At 47.6% G+C, this 23,982-nt stretch overlaps 1 protein-coding gene across 6 annotated transcripts in view; it reads right to left on the reverse strand.

The window, feature by feature from the left end:
* The window catches only part of FAH (fumarylacetoacetate hydrolase), a 36,016-nt gene extending 16,001 nt beyond the window's left edge, over window positions 1-20,015 (reverse strand). Inside the window, exons 1-9 of one of the 6 annotated variants that reach the window (XM_017886817.1) lie at window positions 19,795-20,015; window positions 18,632-18,741; window positions 13,614-13,724; window positions 11,920-12,041; window positions 11,338-11,387; window positions 9,468-9,558; window positions 3,671-3,768; window positions 3,504-3,556; window positions 247-346 (exon numbers count right to left, since the gene is read on the reverse strand). In XM_017886817.1, coding sequence (XP_017742306.1) covers window positions 247-346; window positions 3,504-3,556; window positions 3,671-3,768; window positions 9,468-9,558; window positions 11,338-11,387; window positions 11,920-12,041; window positions 13,614-13,724; window positions 18,632-18,712 — 706 coding nt within the window. In that variant the 5' untranslated portion in view covers window positions 18,713-18,741; window positions 19,795-20,015. The other 5 variants (XM_017886819.1, XM_017886816.1, XM_017886818.1 and 2 more) reach the window with 5 other exon arrangements.
* Between the last annotated feature and the right edge of the window lie 3,967 nt (window positions 20,016-23,982).

A 23,982-nucleotide genomic window follows, 5' to 3' on the forward strand; every position in this document is an offset into this window, starting at 1 on the left:
TCAGTAAATATTAGTTATGGTGTCAGCCGTGTCCCTAGCCACTCATGAGGAAACTGGAGCTCAGAGGAATTAAGTGAGTGGCCTGAGTTCTTAGAGCTGAAACTTTGTTTGATACCCAAACCCACACTCTCAGTCACTGCATCAACTGCCACTTTTGACCTGCACCAGATCTTCAGCTTCTATGAAATTGCCCCAGTCCCCAGCCTCCTCCCCTCATCTCCACAGGAGCAGAGCTCCAGTAATTACCACTCCAGTCGTTCATAAGGACCATCCCAAAAATGTGCTCATGGGCCTTGGAAATGGGGATCGGCTCTCCCAATCTGTTTCCAGGGCCTACAAAAAAAGCCTGACATGGGGGAGAGTTCATTAGAATCTGGAGCTGATCTGCCCGCCCAGGTCACTTGTCACCTAGAGAGCAAAGGTCAGGTATTTCCAAACTCCAGCCATGGATCAGGACTGCCACAGGGGCCTGGCAAGAATCCACTGTGTTTCCAAGTCAGAGGTCAGGTAGACGCCTCAGGAAAGCAGCGTGCAGTGGTGTGCCCTGCCCCCGCCCCCAGCCTTCCTTCCACGCCCCTGAGCTCCACAGCAGCCTCCCCTCCCTTCAGTGCATCCCAGACCACTCTGCTCTTTCCTCTTCGTCCCATTCAGGCTTTGCCTTTCAAGACTTGACAGCTACATGGGGCTTGTAAAACTGAAACTATCAGAGTTTGTATTCATGTCATGAAAAGCCAGGCCAGACACTGTGGCTCACGTCTATAATCTCAGCACTTTGGGAGGCTGAGGTGGAAGGATCACTTGAGCCTAGGAGTTTGAGACAAGCCTGAGCAACATAGTGAGACCCACCTCTACAAAAAATAAACAAAATTAGCCAGGCATGGTGGCACCTGTCTGCAGTCCCAGGTACTTAGGAGGCTTATGTGGGTGGACTGCTTGAGCCAGGGAGGTCAAGGCTGCAGTGGGCCGAGATCACGCCACTGCACTCCAGCCTGGATGACAGAGCAAGACCCTGTCTTAAAAAAATAAAATAAAATAAAATAAAATTTTAAAATGAAAACCAAAAGACTGCCTCCTTCATGCAGCAAATAGTGCCAGAGAGAGCACACCCCACAGCCTCTAACCCCAATCCATCACCCCACTACCTCTAAAGAAAAACAGAACCAACATGATGTCCATGAACCAACAGACTAGCCAGACATCATTAGAAAGAAAAAATTGGGAAAATCTCTTTCGAAAACACATAGACTCAGCCATGACATTTGCAAAACTTAGTCACCACTGTATTTGTTCTGTGACAGTAAACATTGCAAACTTTTCATCAAGATAAAAAAGAACCCAAAAGCACTATCTTATGGAGAATCCCACAACCTTCAGTCCAGGTGACCTGGGTTCTCTGCCCCAACCATTTCTCCACATGCTGACTCTCTCTGTCTTTTCTCTCCCCCTCTCAACAGGGACCAACATGGGTGAAGTGTCTGCCTGCAGAGTCCTTAGTTCTCCCAGAGAGAAGACCGTGGCCCCAAACCAGGGCTCAGATGCCCTGCTCTGATGAATCTCAGTTGGGAGTCCCCCTCCCAAAGTCTCACATGGCACCCTTGCTAAGGCAAGAGGAGGCAGAGGGCTGGCAGGGAATGCTCTGCTATCCACAGGCTATTCAGCAGTGCCCATTCATTTCCCTCCTCTGGACTGAATCCAGAGAAATCACATGGAAGCCCAGGAGAGACAGGGAGCTCCAGAAAAGCAGACGGGCCTTCCAGCCTGCCTCCACCAACCAGGGCTTCCCACTGCCTCAGCCTGACTCGGTGGCCCCACAACAGCTTCTTCTACACCATCAGTGATGAGGCACTCAGAGTTTCCTGAGGCAACGCCTAAAACTGTAGGTGCTGACTATGGGAAAGCCCCCTCCACCTGCCTGTCTGCATTTCCCACATGGAGGCTGACTCCACCCTTGGGCATCAGACAACCCAGGAAATGCTGAAGACACTGCCAGGTCCCTGGAGCACTCCCTCTCCCAGGTCAGCTCCTCCTTCCCATCACTTTCCTGGTCCCCTCACCTTGGGGGCTGCCCAGATTTCCATGTCCCCTCTGGAAAATGGGCAGCCCTGCAGCATGAGGGATCCTCAGGTGGTAGGACCAACTATACCAACATCAACATCCAGGTTGTGATAGGCACCATGGTTACGAAGGATGCTGCCATCGGGGGAGGCTGTGTGAAGGGTATTGGGATCTCCGTATTATTTCTCACAACTGCATGTTGAGTCTACAATGACCTCAAAATAAAATGTTTAATTTAAAAAAGTATGCAGCCCTACAGTGACCACAGTTCTGAGGTTGTCTGGGCCCAGCTATGGGGCTGATACAGTCAATTCTTGTCACTCCTGTTAATTATTATTTTGGGGTTTTTTGTTGTTATTGTTGTTTTGTTTGTTTGTTTTTGAGATGGAGTCTCGCTCTGTCAACCAGGCTGGAGTGTAATGGCGTGATCTCTGCTCACTGCAACCTCTGCCTCGTGAGTTCAAGCAATTCTCCTGCTCCAGCCTCCCAAGTAGCTGGGATTACAGGCATCTGCCACCATCCCCAGCTAATTTTTGTATTTTTAATAGAGACAGGATTTCACCATGTTGGCCAGGCTGGTCTTGAACTCCTGACCTCAGGTGATCCACCCACCTTGGCCTCCCAAAGTGCTGGGATTACAGGCATGAGCCACTGTGCCTGGCAGGGTAATTAGTTTTTATAAAGTCATCATGAACACAGAATTAGCAAATACAGAATGACTGTTCCCAGAGGCAACACAGGATTAGGTTCCTACAAGCCTTTGGTCAGAAAGTGTTTATCAACTAATCAAAACTTAACTATATAACCTTGTTTTATGTATGTTTCTGCTTAAAAACACTTTACGTAATATATTTTGTTGATTCATGAACATTGAGCTCAGGCAGCAGCACTGTACCTTGCCTGAATGAAGCTTAGTAACACGCATATTCTCTCCATTAGGCACATCACAGTCTTCCTGTGCTACGGACACTAGACGGCACTTCAGCACTGCACTTGAGGCCATTATAAAAAAACAGTGAAACCGCCAAAAAAGCACAGATACACAAAAAACATGGCACTAAATAGACCACAAACGACACGTGTTTACAGCATGAGCTGAGACAAGAAGGCAGAGTAACACCTTGTCCAGCCTCACCTGGGAACGTGTTCACCAGGCAGCTCATGTTTCACTGCTCTGCGCATGTCCACACGTGCCCACAAAAGCTCTGTGAATATTAATTTTGGACTTACAAATAAGTATTAGCAAATAGTTGTGAATTCTCAAATACAGAATCTGCAAGTAATGAGACTCGACTGTCCTTCTGACGGCCAGGTGGGGACACAGAGCAGCTGCCAATGTGGCTGAAGAGGAGAGAAGTGGGCGGCTCATGGTGCAGGGAGCCATCCCAGAGGGCTCTCCTGCTGGGTGTCTATAGATCCCGTGGCAATAAAACACCAAGCTCACTTACCATTTCCAGCTCCATGTCCAAGAGCTTGCAGGCACCATATACAGGAGGCTTAGCTGGAATAACACCAGAAAAAAAAAAAAAAGACTGCTGTGAGTGAGGCCACAGAACTCACTGTGTGGGAACAAAGAGCTGGGCACCAGCAGGGTCTGGATGCGGGGGTCACTTACAGTCATCAGGTTTCATCTGTCCCATGGGCCTTCGGATTGGGGTGCCAGACACCACAATGGAGGAGGCACGGCCATGGTAGCCCACTGGTAAGTGCAGCCTGAGAAAGAAAGGCAAGAGAATGCAGGGCATCAGAGCTGTTATATGTTGTCAATTAAGTTTAAAAACTTCAAAAATTAGAAACAAAGAGTCGCCATATACATATGGCTCAAAAATCAAAAGGTGCTTACAAGTTTCCATCCATGGATACGTGGATAAACAAACTGTGGTACATACATACAGTAGAATATTATTCAGCCTCAAAAAGGAAGAAAATTCTGGACTAGGTGTAGTGGCTCGCGCCTGTAATCCCAGCACTTTGGGAGGCCGAGGTAGGCAGATCACATGAGGCCAGGAGTTCGAGAACAGCTTGGGTAATACGGTGAAACCCGTCTTTACTAAAAATATGAAAATTAGCCAGGCATGGTGGTGCATGCCTGTAGTCCCAGCTATTCGGGAGGCTGAGGCAGGAGAATCACTTGAACCTGGGAGGTGGAGGTTGCAGTGAACCGAGATCGTACCACTGCACTCCAGCCTGGGCAACAGAGTAAAACTCCGTCTCAAAAAAAAAAAAAAAAGATACAGCCATGTCCTAACTCCCAGAAAATATGGAAAAGAGTATTTTACAGTTAATCAAGTTAAGAATCTTGAGATGTGAGCATCCTGGATTATCCAGGTGAGCCCTATATCCAATTAGAAATGAAGAGAAGATGTAGAGAGGAGGAGAAGGCCACATGAAGACAGAGGCAGACACTGGAGTGATGCAGCCACAAGGAACGCCTGCAGCCCCCAGAAGCTGGAAGCAGCAAGGACAGGGATGGTCCTAGGAGCTTCAGGAGGAGATGGCCCTGCTGACACCTGGATTGCAGACTTATGGCCTCCAGAAACTGAGGGGATAAATTCCTGTTGTTGTGACTTTTTCTCATAGCAGCCCCAGGAAATGGATACAGACCCACACCACACCTCACACATAAAAGGAAATCCAGATGGATTCAAGATCTAAATGTACAAAGAAAGGCTAATACAGGCCCTAGAAACAACAACAACAACAAAAAAACACACACATACACAAAATTTCCAAATTCTTGGGGTGGAGAAAGCCTTTCTAAACATTACACAAAAGTAAATGCCATAAGGAAAATGATTGGCATGCTTGACTTTATAAAAATGCAAAACTCTGTATCTAGAAAGACTGGCAAACAAAGAAAAAAGAACATACCGGGAGAAAATATTTGCAATGCATTGCAACAAAGGGTTAATTTCTATCACTTATAAAACACCTTTTAAACAAATAATAGAGAAGTGACTATATAGATAAACTGGCAGAGTATGCAAAAACATCTGTGAAAAAATATATAAGAAGTCCAGGCACGGTGACTCATGCCTATAACCCCAGCACTTTGGGGGGCCAAGGCAGGCGGATCGCTTGAGTCCGGGAGTTTGAGACCAGCCTGGTCAACATGGCGAAAACTCATCTCTACAAAAAATACAAAAATTAGCCAGGCATGGTGGCATGCACCTTTAGTCCCAGCTACTTAGGGGGCTGAGGCAGGAGGATGGCTTTAACCTGGGAGGTCAAGGCTGCAGTGAGCCAAGGTCATGCCACTGCACTCCAGCCTGGGTGATCAAGTAAGACCCCGTCTCAAAAAAAAAAAAAGAAAGAAAGAAAGAAAAAAGAAAGAGAAAGAAGGCCAGGCGCGGTGGTTCACGCCTGTAATCCCAGCACTTCGGGAGGCCGAGGCGGGCGGATCACGAGGTCAGGAGATCGAGACCATCCTGGCTAACTGGTGAAACCCCGTCTCTACTAAAAATACAAAAAATTAGCTGGGCGAGGTGGCGGGCACCTATAGTCCCAGCTACTCGGGAGGCTGAGGCAGGAGAATGGCGTGAGCCCGGGAGGCGGAGCTTGCGGTGAGCTGAGATGGCACCACTGCACTCCAGTCTGGGTGACAGAGCGAGACTCTGTCTCAAAAAAAAAAAAAGAAAAGAAAATATATATATGACACTGATTAACAGTTTTGCCTCTGGAGAAGGGAACTGGATGGTGGCCCATGGGTGGTTGAGCTCTGTTTTTTCCCATTGTTTACCCTTAAGTACCTTTTGAATTCTCAACCATGCATATATATAGACTCTTTTTATTGCTTTTAATTTTTTAAATGTTTGATAAATTATTTTGCAATATTTATGATATACAAAAACATGTAATAACAAAAGTCACCATGCACTACCAAGGAGCTAAAGAAATAACACTTCACTAATCCAGTCCAATGCATCCTTGGGATCCCTCCCTGGTCTCACTCTTCTTCCCTCCCTTCCTGCCCCTCACTCTAGAGGAAATCAGCATGGTCCTCATTTCCCTATATTTCTAGACACTTTCATTACTGTACTGTTTTTTTGGGCACAGGGGCGGTGAGGTTTGAGACAGAGTCTCGCTCTGTCACCCAGGCTGGAGTGCAGTGGCGTGATCTTGGCTCACTGCAACCTCCACCTCCTGGGTTCAAATGATTCTCCTGCCTCAGCCTCCCAATTAGCTGCGACTACTGGCGCCCGCCACCACACCTGGTTTTTTTTTTTTTTTTTTTTTTGAGACAGAATCTCGCTCTCTTGCCCAGGCTGGAGTGCAATGGCATGATCTCAGCTCACTGCAACCTCTGCCTCCCAGGTTCAAGTGATTCTTCTGCCTCAGTCTCCCAACTAGCTGGGATTACAGGCACCCGCCATCATGCCCAGCTAATTTTTGTACTTTTGTAGAGATGGGGTTTTACCATGTTGGCCAGGCTGGTCTCGAACTCCTGACCTCAGATGATCCACCCGTCTCGGCCTCCCAAAGTGCTGGGATTACAGACGTGAGCCACCATGCCCAGCTGCTAATTTTTGTACTTTTAGTAGAGACAGGGTTTCACCATATTGGCCAGGCTGGTCTCAAACTCCTGACCTTGTGATCCACCCACCTCAGCCTCCCAAAGTGCTGGGATTACAGATGTGAGCCACTGCGCCCAGCCCTACTGTACCATATTTTTGTATCTTTTTATAAAAATGATATTTTACTGTGTAATTATCTTGTATTACCTACTCCAAAAAACTTATTTTGTAAAAGACTGAGGTAGATTTAAACTTATTTACATGGAGATATGTCAATGATGAAGTGAAAAAAAGCAAATTTCAGCATGGCCTCGTTTTGTTAACAAAAGAAATAAAATGCATATGTATGCATGCATACGTGTAGTCATGCATGTGTAACCTGGAGCAAAGTACAGGAGGCAGCACATCCAACTTGTTCAAAGTAGTTGCCCCTGGTGAGTGGCTGAGGAAGAGCTCCCTTTTTTACCCACTTTGGTTCCTTTATTGGATTAAATTATAAAATTCAATTGCATGCAATTACATGGCATGTAATAATGCAAACAATTCAGATGAAAAAAAGGAGTTAGTAATCTCTCCCCATCCAGCCACTCCCCTGAGGAAAGCAATGTTAATCTGCAGTCTGATATTTTTTGCCTTTCTGTATGCTCATACCAGCCTATGGAAATAATGTATGCATAAGTGTGTGTGTGTGCACGTGCACATGCATATGTGTGTGTTAAGCTGAAAAATAGCCCTCCAAAAGATATCTAGATCCTAATCCCTGCAGCCTGTGGATATTATTACATGGCAAAAAGGGTTTTACAGATGTGATTAAGTTAGGGATCTTGAGATAGGGATACTGTCCCTGGTTATTTGAGTGAGCCCTAAATGTAATCACAAGGGTCCTTATAGACAGAGGCAAGGTCAAAGGAGGAAGTAGGAAATATAACAGTGGAAGCGAGTGGTTGGAGTGATGTGAGGAAGGGGTCAAAAGGCAAGGGATACAGGCAACCTCTAAAGCTGAAAAGTCAAGGAAATGGGTTCTCTCCTAGAGCCTCCAGAAGGAACCAGCCCTGCTGACACCTTGGCTTTAGCCAGTGAGACTGATTTTCAACTTCTGGCCTCCAGAACTAGAAGAGAATATATTTATGTTTTAAGCCACCAAGTTTGTGGTAATTTGTTACAGCAGTAACAGAAAACTAATACAGTGTGTATGTACATATATATTTTTTGTGCTTTTTTTATAAAAGTGAAACACACTTTACCTAATTGCCTATAGTTTACCTATTTCACTTAACATAGATCAATGAACATCTCTCTTGATCTAAATCTTTCACTAGCTACAAAACATTTCATATTGTGAATAGACCAATTTTTCAACCATTCCTCCACCGATAAGCATTCAGATTACTTCCAGCTCTGGGCCACTAGAAACTCTGCTAATTAACATCCTTGCTCTTGGATACAACCCACTGGTGCTTTTATTTCTGTAGGATAGATGCATGAAAGTGAGCATTGCAGGTCAAAGAGAAGACACATTTTAAATTGTAAATGTTTTACTTTACATATTTCCTGTAGTGTTTGGGTTAATTCCAGTAAATATACCCTACATTTATAATAAAGACTATGTACATAAAGTTAAAAAGTCACAGCCGTGGGTCATCTTGCATCAAACATGGCTAGAGAAGGCCTGTTTGCTCTTATTCTGCAGAAGAACATGGGGCAAGGATGGCTGTGGCCCCCACACTTGGTTTCAGACACAGTCAACACTCATTTCCCAGGTCCCGGCTCTCCTCTCACTTCCTGGTACCCGTGCCTTTTGGCCACTGGGATCCTGGCACATAGGTGATAGCCAGCTCTTCTGGGGCTGGGCAGTCCACTGGGTCATCACTGCCAAGGACACTCAGATAGACAAGTTGAAGCTGGCTGGGGACAAATACAGCCTGGAGTCTGTAAAATGCAAGAGTCTCAAATATTTGCCCATCTCACATGGGAGCCTGGAACCCGGAGTATGGGTTCTGGTCTCAGATTCACCCATGCCTTGTTCTGCAACCTTGGCCTTGTTGCTCAACATGTCTGGCTTGGAACTGCTCTCTCTCCCTTTCTTTCTTCTTCATCTTGGTTCTAACAGACCTTCCCCTCATAGCATAGCCTACTGGAGACACTCACTCGAGAGAGAGTAAAGCCCCATCCCTAACCCAGCTCCTGTGTGTGACTGATGGCACCGGGGCCTGGGGTGTATGCCTGTCACTGCGTCCAAGCCCTCTTCAGTCCCGAGGAATCATCTCATCCAGCGGACAACACAGAACGAAGGGCAAGGATCCCAGCTCTGCATCCTCAGATTGGTCAATGGCCTGATCTGGGGGCTGGGAGACAGGCTGTGGCCCTGTTGTGCTCAGGCAAGTTGATCCTTCTCTGAGCCCATTTTCCTATCTGTAAAATGGGGCTTACAATCATGGCCTTGTGACATCACAGAACTATTATGAGGATCAAACAAATGAATGAAACAGATCACATGTTGAGGAATATACAGCACTGGCACATTTGAGGATTCTCATTCATCAGAAAATGTAAGTATGGAGCATGCTAGCTAGAGTCTAAGACTTGCCCATAGTACGATAATACACAGCTTATAAATGAAAGACTCCAGAAGGAGCATAGTGATTCAGGGAATCTAATTCCAACCCCTGCTGTCCAAAGGAGCTTAAGAGACTACCCCTTCCATCCCACAGCAAGTCCTGAGCCAAGCTGAGCAGGAGACCAGAAGCTGAGACCACTGCTTCCAGAGGTTGCAACATCATAACTGCTTTTCCTCCCCAGTTTACTTTAAGAAGAACTTGGCAGCCCCTGAGACAAACATGCTGCTGGAAATGAAAAGAAAGACTTTGAACTTATGCAAACATTTGGCCCAGAACATACCAATTTGGCATCAATGCATTCTCCTTGTCCCTGAACATGATTCCGACATTGGTAGCATGCTGCCGAGAGGAATAGAAGTCTGTGTAGTCTCCTGCAAAGGAGAGACCCAAGAGATCCCATCAGCAACCCAGATGCCTCAGGAAGGAGAATGGACTGTTCTAAGCACTGGAGCCATGAGTGTGCACACAATACTGTTTACACATCCAGAGCTCAGCCTGCAGCCAGCAGTGACAGCACCAAATGCAATATAAAATATCCTCACTGAAGATTTGTTCTTAGAGCCCTCAGCTGAGAAACAAATAAGAAATTAGGAGTCCAGACTTTCTGAAACTGACAGTGGAATGTGAACACCAACTGGCTGATACCACCCCCCTTCTCAGGCTCCCCACTTTTACCACACACAACTGCCATTTCCGAGTTCCCACAGGCTCCCTCACCACGCGTACACTGACTGACTTCTCCTCTGTCCTGTGTGTTCAATCCTGGCAACTCTTTGAGGCCCCCTCCTCCCTGAAGCCTTCCCTGCTCTCTCTAGCAGGATCCCTTGCCCTTCCAAATCCCCTCCCCTGAATCCTTCTGGGGCAGGCTTCGCTTCCCACTGGTGCTCCGGTTATGTGTGTGCACATCTTTGCTAGACTGTGGACATTCCAGGACAGCCCCAGCCCAGTCCTCATTTTCTTGGACTGCCCAAGTGCCAAGGACAAGGGTGTGCACGCTGCAGATGCATATCAGTGCCTATTGATTATGAAGAACTGAACGGGCTGGCCAGCAAGCTGTAGGCATATCTATCATTCGGAGAATTAAAAATCTGAAAGAAAAACCAGTTGGGACAGCCTGCCTGTTTTATCTTCCTAAATGTCTCCTCAAAAGAAAAAAAAAAAAAGCTGGGTATTCATCAATACCAACAGCCTAGACTAGCAACAGTCATGGTGAAGGGTGAGGAGAGGAAGAAAAGTCCACGGGGCAGGTGGAGCCTTAGCTGCTGCTTCCCATCTTTGGTCCCAATGCACAGAAGTAATAGCTGAGAGATTTTTCAAAAGAATAAATCCATAACAAAAAATAATAATAATAACAAGAAAGAGCACCATCAGTCAACCAGACATGATGAGGAATCCCTGAAAGACATATGGTTTGCACAACAGCTGGTTTGCCAAAAAATAGCACAGTCCCATGAGTGCATGAGAGTAGGGAGTGAGAGGGGCTGGGAGGAGGCAGGTGACTCAGCCCCTGTCCCCAATCCCATCCTCCAGTCAGCTTAGCCCAAGCAGCCCAGCAGCAAAGGACTCTCCCCGGACAGCAAGAGCTGTTCCAGAGAGGCAGTGTACCCCAGGGCAGGGTCAACCGTCTCCTCAGCTTACAGGTGCCTGGGTAACCCAGCTGAGGAGGACTGTGCACAAGGAAGAGGGCTGTGCTTTGGGCCGCAGGCTGAACCAGCCTCTCTGTTTTAGGTTGAGAGTTTCAACAGCTCCAACTTCCTGAATGACGCTCCAACCAGACATCCTGCCACGTGCTCAAACTGGGCATAACCCTCTGGCGTCTTTCCTCAAAACTGCTCACAGACTGAGCTCAGAGAACTTGTTCCATAGCCTTTGGGGGAAGGAGAGCAATTTGCTATGCAGGGAGCCATGTAGTTAGTCATGAACTTGACCAGCCTGCAACTCACTACCTGAGCCAAGATATAGCCTGAGTGAATGCTGGGCTTGGGTGCTGAGAAAGGTCAGTGATGAGGAGGGGTAACAGCCCCAGAGCCCCTCTATCTCCCCGCCCCCAGCAGGGACCCTCCACCCAGATGCAGAATCAAAGCACCTGGCCAGCCCTCTTGGCCCATGAAGCTGCTCTGTTCTTGCCTTGGTGAAGAGACTGCACTCACCTATGGTGGCTGGAAGGTGCATCGTGGCAGAAGCCTGGGAGATGAATGCACTGAAACACAGAACCAGGGGCTTCAAAGTCAAGCAGGCAGCAAAGCGCGGTCCCACCCACAGGCTCAGTCCAGACCATCCCCAAGATTATCCACAGTCTCCAGTGGGCACCTCCTGGCTGGCCTGGGGCCAGAGCTATGCTGAACCTTTCACAACTGAGAGGACATCCACCCACTGAAGCCGTCTCTATATTCTACCCTAGGAAATGGGACTAGACAAGTGGAAACTCTTTCCTACTCTAGAAACCAGATGATGGTACAGATGATGCTAATGAGGACCAGCTGAGTAAGAGAGAGGGCCAATGGGCCTGGCCTGGCCTAGCTCGGACAGCTCCAGTCCAGGCACCAAGGCAATCCCAGTCCTCCCAAAGCCCTCCCATCAATATGCAGCTCAGGCAGGGGCTGTATGGGGGCAGGTCTGACTTGACCACACTAAGGCTGCCAAGCCGTGACTCAGAATGGCACTGACCACCACACAGCCCTCATCCCCCCTGCTGTATCCTCTCATCACCTCCATGACCACATGCTTCTCACCGCTTCCGAAGTTCAGTGTCATCTCTGAGTCTGGCTTGGCTCACAGACAGCAAGTTCTGCAAGAACACTCTTGCCTCCTTCCAGGCAGCCTGACCCAGGCCCATGAAGCTGTTGAGCATAGGCTAAAACCAAAACATGGAGAAAGAAGATTACGCACAGGAAAACCCAGGGAGTATCCCTCCTGCCAATGGGAGGCCAGCCAGCTTGCCTGCCCCTGCCACTTCTCTCCCATTCACTCACACTCTCAGGACCTCTGCTCTTAGTTTTGCCATCTATTCATCAAGCTGGAGAAAAGCATATCCTCCCTTGACGTTGCCTCATGCCCTCATGCACCTGCACACAAGCCCAGGAGCTGCTACCTGGCACAGCAACTGTGCTAAACCTGGCCCAGCCCACAGTTGAAGGTGGCCATGTTCTTCCAGTAGAGGCACACTCCAGTCTGCAGAGTGATCACAGCCTAAACTAATTCCTTTCACATCAGTTAAGAAGAGGTTTTAGGCTGGGTGTGATGGCTCATGCCTATAATCCCAGCACATTGGGAGGCCGAGTTGGAGGATCACTTGAGCCCAGGAGTTCAAGATCAGCCTGGGCAATATAGTGAGACTTCATCTCTATTTTTTAAAAAAAATTCCCACTCTGTCACCCAGGCTGGAGTCCACTGATGTGATCTCGGCTCACTGCAACCTCTGCTTCCCAGGTTGAAGCAATTCTCCTGCCTCAGCCTCCCGAGTAGCTGGGATCATAGGCGTGCACCACCACGCCCAGCTAATTTTTGTATTTTTAGTAGAGAGAGGGTTTCACCATGTTGGCCAGGCTGGTCTCGAACTCCTGATCTCAAGTGATCCACCCACCTCGGCCTCCCAAAGTGCTGAGGTTACAGGCGTGAGCCACAATGCCCGGTCAAGAGCTTTTCTAATTTAAAAAAAGGAGGTTTTGTAGCCAGTGAGGCATAGCAGAAAAAGCCCTTGTAGGTTCTAAGAGTCAGAGTTCCAGCTCCAGCTCTGATACTTCTAGCTGTAGAGCTTGGGAAAACAGTGTCTCATTGCAGAAGTTCAGGTCCCCATCTAGATGCTCAGGCCCCCATAGGAATTCCAATTCCTATGCCAGAGGGTGGTCAGGAGGATTGAAGGAGAGGATGTGTGCGAAGCTCGTGGCACACAAGAGGTACCCATAAATCCCACCCTCCTTCCTGACCCATGCAATGAGAAGATGCTATATCAAAGTAACTGACCATTTACAGGGAAGCAAATTCATGTCCATCCCATGTGAACATGTACTTCAGGCTGACTCCTCCATGGCTGCTTCCACAGAACTGGAGGGCAGGGCTTGTAGCTCCCTCCCTTGGGGGCCCACACAGCCCTTGGACAGGCAGAGGCTCAAACAGCTTGACAAGGAAAGTAACCAGAGTTCCTGAAGAGCTTCACCTCAGAGACAACTAGAAATGACCCAGGACTGCAGACATTGACACTTTTTTCACCTAGGAACTCACCCTGAGGTGAGAAGCCACCCTGAATTATCCCAAGGCCACCTCCTACCAGCTTGTCTGTCTCAAAACAACCCCAACCTTATTCAAGTATAACTTCTAAGACCTCCGATGGCATTACCTCTATCGGAAATGGAACGCAAGGAGCATTCTCTTTTTGGCATCTGCAGTGCCACTGAGGTCAGGAACAAGCCGTTTCACAACGTCCTACCTGATTGAAGACATCCTGGTGTTTGGAGAGGACAGGCCCAGTAAAGAGGTGCTTGATGACGCTGAGGTCCAGGATCTGGTCGCCAATGGCCACGCCTATTCTCAGTCTTGGCTAGGAGGAAGACGACATGGTCAGCACCAGAAAAAGTCCCTGGCTGGGCTTGGCTCATTTCCTCAGAAAGCCTGCCTGTTGAAGAGCCCATGGGTCCCCCTTTAGGTGGCCCTGTATACAGAGCGGACTGAAGAACCACCTTCTCAGCATCCTGCCCCAGCTCCCTTGTGCCATCTCTGCTTCCAGGACTAAACAGAAAAGAATCTGTGTTCCCTGAATGGGAAATAAATCAAATATCCCTTGGACTAGGGGAAGAGCAGTCAGCCTGGTTCTAGCCACTTAACCTGACCAAAGTCCCCTGCAAAGTTCCCTAGGCATTACATAAATGCCTCCAGTGATGAGGAGCTCACCACCTTACCAGGATGTTGGATTATTTTCCAGGTTTAACCTAGGCCTTGGCTCAGGGTAATTCAGTTGTGCAGTGGAGCAGTGAGTGCCCAACGCACAGTGCTGAGGGCCAGGTGGCTTGGATTAATGAGCTCTGTTGTGGCTCAAATGGAGGAGAGCTCAGGTTATCAGGGAGCTGCAGGAAGCCAGACTGCTCAGAACATGCAAGGGAAGTTCCTTTCCGCACCACAAAATCCCAGCATCAGCAAAGATGTCTTAAATATTTGTTAAGGCCTGATCTTTGTCCCCACAACCCTGAGCTTTGCTCGTCAACAAGAACCAGAGGGCATGTTTGCAGACTCAACTTCCTGGTGCTCTGTCCTGAGTCAGGCTTCCAGCTCTCCTGAACCACCAGCTTGGCCATTTCAGTGCCAGCGAGCTTAGTGGTAGGATTATTGGCTGGCCTTATCTCCATTGGCTGCTCATTGGGGTGGGCTGAGAAAAGATGGCCATTTCTCCAAGCATGTCAGCTCTTGGGACCAGGGGTAGAGCACAGCCACACTCCTCATCTGAGGTCCCAGCAGAGCCTACCCTAGAAGAGGCTGCCCGGAGAGCTTAGCTACCCATTATCAGCCCCGCTGCCAACTCCCTGTGCCTCAGTGTTCCCCTCCTGAAAATGGAAAATCTGCTGCAGTAGGCAAAGAGCTGAACCACCTGGATCCAAGTGGTTTTCCATTCAGGGAATGTGCAGTTCAGACCCGTGGACCACATCTCTGACCCTGGTCCCCACACCCAGCTGAAGGCAAGAAGGAGCCACCACCAGTAAGCAACCTCCAAAATGGGGTCACAAGTGCAGCTGCCTGATGCCTCAAATGCAAACAAAGCATAAAAGCTTCAAACTTGTGCTTCAAACTATGACCTGAGGACCCAGAAAAAGTCTGAGAGAGTGAGTACCCTCTACTTTCAACCTTGGGAGTTATTTTCTTCAGCACAAAACTAGAAAGGGCTCCCAGGTCGGATGCAGGATTCCTGGGCTCCAAGTCTGTTCCCTCATTCACCATCTTATCATCTTGGACAAGTCCCTGGTCCTCTCTGGGCCTCAGTTTCCCATATGCAATTTGAGGGAAACAAACCAAGGAGGGAGACTCCATTTGTCTAACTTCAAGAGAAAAATGTGCATTCCCTCTGTTTTAAAATAGTTGGTCATATCTGATATAAAGTTTTCCAAGGGAAAGCATTACCCAACTCCCAGCCTGACATAGAGGGGGAAGTATGGGATTGGTGTGGGCGAAGGATTACCCAGGTGCCGAGGCAAGAGACTGAAGGCACAAACTGTAGCTATACTGCTATACAGTTATAATACAAATTAGATATACAGATGATCATGGACAATTATCAATCATTACTATAAACATTATTAATCATTAGCTTTTAATATTACTCTTTGTTGCATTACTAATATAACCTAGGAATAACCGGTGGGTGTAGGGTCAGGTACTGAGGGGACATTGTGAGAAGTGACCTAGAAGGCAAGAGGTGAGCCCTCTGTCATGCCCGCATAAGGGCTGCTTGAGGACTCCTTGGTCAAGAGGCAACGCCAGTGTTGGGGAAGGCACCCATTACTTAGCAGACCGCAAAAGGGAGTCTCCCTTCCTTGGCGGAGTCAGGAAACACTCTGCTCCACCAGTTTCTTGTGGGAGGCTGGATATTATCCAGGCCTGCCCGCAGTCATCTGGAGGCCTAAATCCCTCCCTATGGTGCTGTGCTTCAATGGTCACACTCCTTGTCCACTTTCATGTTCCTCCCGTACTCCTGATTCCTCTTTGAAGTTCGTAGTAGATAGCGGTAGAAGAAATAGCAAAAGTCTTAAAGTCTTTGATCTTTCTTATAAGTGAATAGAAGAAAACGCTGACGTATGCTGCCTTCCCTCTCTGGCTGTGGCTACCTGAAAGGGAAGGGCCCACTGTCCCATGATCATGTGACTTGCCTGATCTTATCAATCACTTGGACGATTCACCCTCCTTACCCTGCCCCTCTTGTCTTGTATGCAATAAATATCAGTGCACCCAGCCATTCGGGGCCACTACCGGTCTCCGTGTCTTGGTGGTAGTGGTCCCCCGGGTCCAGTTGTTTTCTCTTTATCTCTTTGTCTTGTGTCTTTATTTCTTACAATCTCTCGTTTCCACACATGGGGAGAACACCCGCTAAGCCCCATAGGGCTGGACCCTACAGATTGGGAGGCTGACAGATGTGGGGACAACCCCGTATCGGCCTCCTACTGGCTGTGAGATCTGGAGCATGATGCTTTGCCTCTCTGGGCCTCAGTTTCCTCATCTGTAGAATGGGGACAATAACTTCACAGTGGTTTTATTGTGAGAATTTGATTAATATCTGTAAATCTCTCACCACAAGAACAGACACAGGGTAGACGCTATTCATGCCACAAACATTTAGAGAGCATCTTCTCAGTACCAGCACTACACAAAGGCTGCTGAGGCCCTGGGAACAGTGACTTGGTTCCTTCTCTCCAGAAGCAAAAGGAAACACAGGGTGTGGTGAGAGACAACCAAGGCTGGGCTGCAGCTAGGAGCTCTTTCAGAGAGAGTGCTTAGGAGGTGATATTTAAGCTGAGTCCCAAAGAGTGAGAAGGGGCCAAGCATATAGAGAGCAGAAGGACGAGTATTCCAGGCAGAAGGAGCAACATGTGCTAAGGCCCGAAGGCAGGAAGCTGCTCTTAGCATGTCTCAGAGACTCAAAGGCAGCCAGTGTGGCTGGAGAGAGCAGAGGCCAGGAGGCAGTGGCAGGGTCAGACCCCAGGGACTTTAAGAAAGCACCCGGCAAACCAGCTCCACACTACTACAATCTCGTTCTCAGAGGCCACCACCCCTACCTTCACAGAGAGCACCTCATATGCCTTACTAGTCCATGAGCAACCAGAAATGGAAGGAAGGCGTCTCCTGTGTCTTTGATCCCAACTCACAGTCCAGGCAGTCTGGACCACAGTTGGGGTTTGTAAGCATTCGCTGAATAAAAAAATGAATAAAATGATGACTGGATTCATTGTTATTCCACTCAAATTAGGAAGGGCTGACTGCTGACATGGGGAAGGGAGGTTTTGCCTTGGCAACTAGTCTTGCCTGGCAAGGCAGCCATCACCGTTGGAATGTCCAGTGCCTGCAGAGAAAGTTTCAGATGAGACTTGTTCAGCTGGAAGGCCAAAGGGCCAACTCTCCTCCCCCAGCACTCTATCAGAGGACAGGGGGATGGGGCTCTCTCTCCCAGACATCTGTAGTGGCTGCCCTGCACATGCTGATGTTGAAACAGCAGGACATGGTGTCTGAAAGCGCCTAGCCACACTCTAAGGGACATTAATTCGATTTCCCTGAGAAAGCAAGTCAGAGCACCCTACTGGGGTGTGACTGCCTCTCACAAATGTTTCTGTCTAATGGATTTGTGCTCCAGGAAAGGTGAGGGAGGACACATCTGCTGAGGGCAAAGTGTTCGAGGAGGGCAGAGGAAGAGCTTTGTCTGCAGAAAGGTTGTTGGCCATCACAGGTTAAGGTTTAATGTGCCTCAAATTGTGTCCTCCATTTAGTGTCCACTTTCTGTGTCCTTGCAACATCTGGTCAGCCTGGCCAGATATGAAACCACAAGTTGACTCTTCTAGACCAAAGTACTCACCGCAGACAGGCCCATAAAAAGCCAGCCACTTGCCTCCAATGACAAGCCATGGGGGAAGGAGGGAACCCCACTTTCCAGGAAGAAGCTAACTGCCAAGCCCCTCATTTAGCAAACATTTCCTGATTCTGGGGTTCTATGGCTTACAGAGCTGAATCAGGAGTTTACCTTTAAAGTTGGGAGCAAAAATCTAAGCCAAAAATATCATCAACAAATCCAAGGGAATCTGCTTTTCCAACCTAGGGACTCTCTTATTATCTATTTGCTGATAAACCTCCAGTTTTCAAACACTTATTTCTACCAATCAGACTACACTGACTTAGTCAAAGTTTGTTTCTCTGCCCTCTTTCTTCTGATCAGTGGGGGAATGCCAGGCAGCCCACACCAGGAGCTGAAAGAATTCCAGCTACAGGCAGAGAGAGACACTTGCCATCTTAGATCTCACAGCTCTAAGACAGGACATGCGCGTCCCCCTCTGAGCTGCTACGCATACCAGGTTATCATTTCCTGGGTTCTAGGGTTAGGGGCTATCCAGTGAGATGAACCACCAGCCTCTTGGGCGAGAGAAACACACCGCAACCACCTCGGAGTAGGCAGCATGCCTGCGTTCTGCAGCTTCCGGTAACAGAATCCTGCTTGCTCTGCTTGTCTGGGAGAGTGACACTATTCATTTCATTTTGCATTTAATTCTCAGCAAACCTGAGGACACTGAGGCTGAAAAGTCAAATAACGTGCACAGCTAGAAAGTTACGAGGTGGGACTCGAGCCCCCAGGCACTCTCACGGAACGGATCTTAAGAGAAAAATGGCCCAAGCCTCCATCCCGCCCCCCATTCCACTCCATTCCATTCCACTCCACCCCACTCCCTCCCCTCGCCCGGAAGCCGAAGCCCCACTGCTCACGTCGCCTCTGGTGGAGAAGACGCCGTAGGGCAGGTTGTGGATGGGGAAGTCGGAATCCTCGGCCACCGGGATGAAGGACATGCTGGCGAGCACCCGGCACCGCTGCGGGCCTAAGGTGGCGTGCGGAAAGTGGGACTGAACTCTGCCGCCGTGGTCAGGCCCGGCCCCGCCCCTCCGGCCCACCCTCACGGCCTGTCCGGGTGGCACAGCAGGGACCCCGGAGGCTCCTGCCTGACTTTGATCTCACCGTAAACAACCCGCCCCCGAACCCTGAACCCTGCCCCTCCCCTACCCTGACCCCTGCGAGCTCCATGTCCTCCACTGTCTCGCCTTCTCTTCCAGAGCCCCGCCCATCCCCTGACCCCACTCCTGCGAGCCTCAGGTCCTTCACAGTCTCTCCTCCCTCCCCGCCCCCCGCCGCTCCCCTGGCCCCGCCTCCTGAGCCTCAGGTCCTCCCTGTCTCTCCTCCCTCCCCGAGCCCCGCCCCGCCCCTTGCCCGCCCCGCGAGCCCGGTCTCCACAGTCTCACCCTCCCTCACCCAAGCCCCGCCCCTCGGCCCTGGCCCCGCCATCTGCAAAAGTCCTAGGTCCTCGCGTCCCACCTTGCCTCCCAGAGCCCCCGCCCTCCCCTGTCCTCGCCCTGCGAGCCCCAGGTCATGCCAGTCCTCCTCCTCCCTCCTGAGGCCGCCCCTCCCCATGGCCCCCGGCCCGCCCGCGAAATCCCAGGCACTCCCAGTCTTCTCCTCCCCTCCCTCGAGCCCCGCCCTCCCTGGCCCCGCCGCCGTCCTGATCCCCGCCCATCCGCAGTCTACATCGGGGAGATCTGGTTCCAGCCTCCGCTCGGGGCAGCTGGTCCTACCGAGGGCAAACCCTAGCTTAGCAGTTAAGGCTCTGCCCTGCATGACTCCAGCCTCGCTCGCCCCAGCTGCTGCCCTGCTCTTCAGCTCAACAGAACTCTTGTCCGCTTCCGGGAAAAAAACACTTTCTCCCCAGGAGCTGCTTCCTGAGCTTCAGAAGAATACCCAGTCGCGTCCTTTCTCCCTGCATACCATGCTGCTCCGTCCAGCTATGACACTTCCACTTGTGTTTCAGAGAACGGGACAGTTACGCCTGTTTGGAAGGCTTCAATTAATGAGAATTAATATTCTAAAAAATATAACTCACCTGTTTCACATGCCAGTAGTAAAATGACGTTGACAAGCTGCTCAACCTTGGACAAGTTACTTAAACTTTCTATACCTCAGCTTCCTTCTCCGTATAGTGTTGATGATAATAGTTCCTACTTCCCAAAATTAATATGAGAATGGAATGAATTAGTATTTGTGAGGCACCTAGAATAATGCCTGGCATACAGAGATTATGTGTGTGTGGAAAGAGAGAAAAGGGAGGAAAGAAGAGGAAAGGAAGGGAGGGGGATAAAGGAAAGGAAAGAAAAAAGAGAAAGAGGAAAAGAGAGAGAGGGAGAAAGAAAAGGAGGAAGGCAGGAAAGAAGGGAAAGGCAGACTATCTTAGGGTGGGTTCAAGGTGTTAATCTAATCACTCATGTGCAGTCATCTGCAGTTTTTTGAGACCACGCCACAGCCAGGAACACTTGGAACACACCGGAGAGTGTGTTGTTGTGTTATTGTTGGTGTGAATGATTCAGGTACACTTTTAAACAGCCAGGAGGCTGGCTGAAATCTAGAAAAGTAGACGATAGTCTGGGCAAGGGTTCCCTGAAGATTCTTGAGGAATGTGACACGGTGACTGCTGAGTTAGGGAGGCTGCTCTGCATTTCAGCTTAGGGAGAAGAGGCTGGAAGATGGCAGGATAATGTGAGCTAAGTGGGCCTGAAACCAGAAGGCTTGAGAGGAGCAAATAAGGCAAGCAGGGCCCGCTGTTGAGCCCCCCTTCCTAGCCCCTGAGATCACTCTGTTGCCTGTCCACCAGGCATGACCAGTGATCATCACCCAGTAAGGAGCGCAGTCTGGGAACAGCCTCTTGGCTCTCATCTCCTGCCCTGAGTGACTCTGCCAAGGACTGGCTTGAGTTCTTTTAAGTCAGCCCTGGGGAGGGAATGAAGGTGGTCTGACTTGTTCTGGTAGGTTCCTGAAAGAGGAAAGAAGAGGGGAGTATCCCAACTTGGTGGCCTTATAAAGAGGCATTCCAGGCAGCACTTGATACTTGCCTAATTTAAGCTACTCCTCAGCTGCAAGGCAATGAATTATTTTCACGTTCTGTAGTTGCCCTGCCCCTTCCCATTAAAACCACGAGCTTTCTTATTCCATGTACAACTCTTGTCAATACCTAGCAAAACACCTGGCACAGAATAGGTGCTCCATAATATATGTCATTAATATAAAACTTGACCAAAAGGAAATGAAGGAATAGCCAATAAGCCCATACTCTATGCCAGGCCATGGGGATACACCAGCAGCTCACATCTTTAATTCCTTTTTTATGGAGCATGTGTTGTGTGGGGGATGCTAGGCCATGAGCTTCTGCTGAATACACACAAGTTAACAAAAGCCTGAATGATAAGACCCTTGGAGAGAGAAAACCAAAGTCTTTTAGGGAAAGGAGGTGGGGCACATGTATCTGTGGAAAAGGATGTGGGGATGAGATGGCTGAAGAGGGAGTAAGATTTCGTAGTTTTAAAATAGACTTAACCAACCCACTAATTATACATAGTGTCTGAAAACGCCAAAGCTGTTCTCTATTTGGAAAACAGCATTTGAAATAACCTGCAAGTAAGTATACTATATTTTTTCTTTCTCATTTTTTGGAAGAGAATGTGTTGGCCATGTACATCACAACAGTTAGTAAGAAAGAATTTTAAAAGAAAGATATTGCCCATAATCCCACCAATGTAGTCTTCATATTTTCATGGCTTTTTTCATACTATTTGTATGCACATGACTTTTCCATCCTTATAAACTTTACATAGATGCAATTTTTCAGTCTTTCTCTACCTTATTCTCTTGAATATTTTTCCCTGAGGCCCAATAGGCTTCATTATGATCATTGTCATTGGCTAAGGAAGCCTCCGGGGTTCAAGCGATTCTCCTGCCTCAGCCTCCCGAGTAGCTGGGATTACAGGTATGCGCCACCACGTCTGGCTAATTTTGTATTTTTAGTAGAGACAGGGTTTCTCCATGTTGGACAGGCTGGTTTCGAACTCCCAACCTCAGGTGATCTGTCTGCCTTGGCCTCCCAAAGTGCTGGAATTACAGGCGTGAGTCACTGCGCCTGGCCATATCTTTTCATTTATTTCTGTTTTCTTCAATTTCTTTCATTGATGTTTTCTAGTTACCAGTGTACAGGTCCTTCACCTCCTTGGTTAAATTTATTCCCAAGTGTTTTGTTTGGTTAGGGGTTTTTTGGTAGCTATTGTAAATGAGATTGTTTTCTTAATTTCTAAAAATCCCTTCTGTTGCTTCTATTCATTCCCTGGACCACTGGCAGCCACTTATCTCTTTACTGTCTCTGTAGTCTTGACTTGTCCAGAATGTCATATAATTGGAATCATATAGTATGTAGCTTTTTAGATTGGGTTCTTTCACTTAGCAATATGCATTAAGTTTCTTCTATGCCTTTTCCTGCCCTGAAAGTTCCTTTCTATTATTGTTGAATGCTGTTTCACTGTATAAATGTTCCATAGTTTGTTTGTTCACCTATTGAAGGACATCTTGGTTGCTTCCAATTTTTAGCAATTAAGAATAAAGCTGCTAAAATGTCAGTGTGCAAGTTTTTCTGTGGACGCTTTTGTTTTTTAACCAAGTATACTTTATTAAATCATTTAAAAAAAATTTTTTTTTATGTTGCCCATAAAAAAATTTATTTTTTTTTTATGTTGCCTCACTATGTTGCCCAGACCAAACTCAAACTCCTGGCCTCAAGTGACTCTCTTGCCTCAGCCTCCTGAGTAGCTGAGGCTGCAGGCTTTTTTTTTTTTTTTTTTTAATTGCTCTCAGTGTATCTTCTTTGATGAGATATCTGTTCAGATATTTTGCCCATTTTTAGGTTGCATTGTTTTCGTACAATTAAGCTTTAAGAGTTTTTTGTATATGTTAAATGAAAGCCCTTTATATGTTTTGCTGATTTTTTCCAAGTCTGTGGCTTATCTTTTAATTTTTTTAACAGCAGCTTCTGCAGTTTTTAACTTTAACAGAGTTCAAGTCATCAATTATTTTTCTTTCACAAGTTATGCTTTTAGTGTTTTACTTAAAAAATCAAAACCAAACCCAAGGTTGCCTTAAATTTCTTGTATTCTAAGTTTTACGTTTTTGTGTTTTAAATTTAGGTCTATGATAAATTTTGAGTTAACTTTTGTGAAAGATTCAAGGTATCTAGATCCACTTTTTTTTTGCATGTAATGTACAGCTGATCACTACTGCTTGAAAAAGTATTCCTATGAAAAAGACTTTCTCCATGAATTGTCTTCTCTCCTTTGTCAAAGATCAGTTAACTATGATTGTGTTGGTTTATTTCCGGGCTCTCTGATATATTCTGCAAATACCAGTCTTCATTATAGGAGCTTTATAGTAGGTGTTTAAGTTGGGTGGCATCAGCCTTTAACTTTGTTCTTCAGTATTGCATTGGCCATTTTGGGCCTTTGCCCCTCCACATAAACTTTAGAATTACTTTGTTGCTATCCACAAAATAATGTGCTAGGATTTTGACTGAAATCACATTGAACTTGTGGACTAACGTGGGAAGAACTGACAATATTGAGTCTTCCTAGCACTGAAATGAAATAGCTATTTATTGAAATTATCTTTGATTTCCTTGATTAGTTTTATCATCTTCTTCACATAGATCTTGTCATATTTTATTAGATTTCTACCTAAGCATTCCCTCTTACTGGTGCTAATGTGAATGGTGTTTTTTGTTTGTTTGCTTGTTGTTTGTTTTCTGAGACGGAGTCTCATTCTGTCGCCAGGATGGTGTGCAGTGGCGCAATCTCGGCTCGTTGCAACCTCCACTTCCCAGATTCAAATGATTCTCCAGCCACAGCCTCCTGAGTAGCTGGGATTACAGGCGCGTGCCACCACGCCCAGCTGATTTTTTGTATTTTTAGTAGAGACAGGGTTTCACCATCTTGGCCAGGATGGTCTTGATCTCTTGATCTCGTGATCCGCCCACCTCAGCCTCCCAAAGTACTGGGATTACAGGCGTGAGTCAGTGCACCTGGCGTGAATGGTGTTTTTAATTTTAAATTCAAATTTTTCATTGCTGGTATATAGCAAAGCAATTGGCTTTTGTATTATATATTAACCTTTTTTTTCTATTAAACTTTTATCCTGCAATCTTATTATAATTGCTTATAAGTTTCAAGAGTCTTTATGTAGATACTTTGATTTCATTCCAGAT

Source organism: Rhinopithecus bieti, unplaced genomic scaffold (genome assembly GCF_001698545.2).
Source record: "Rhinopithecus bieti isolate Rb0 unplaced genomic scaffold, ASM169854v2 scaffold_15087, whole genome shotgun sequence".
NCBI lineage: Eukaryota > Metazoa > Chordata > Mammalia > Primates > Cercopithecidae > Rhinopithecus > Rhinopithecus bieti.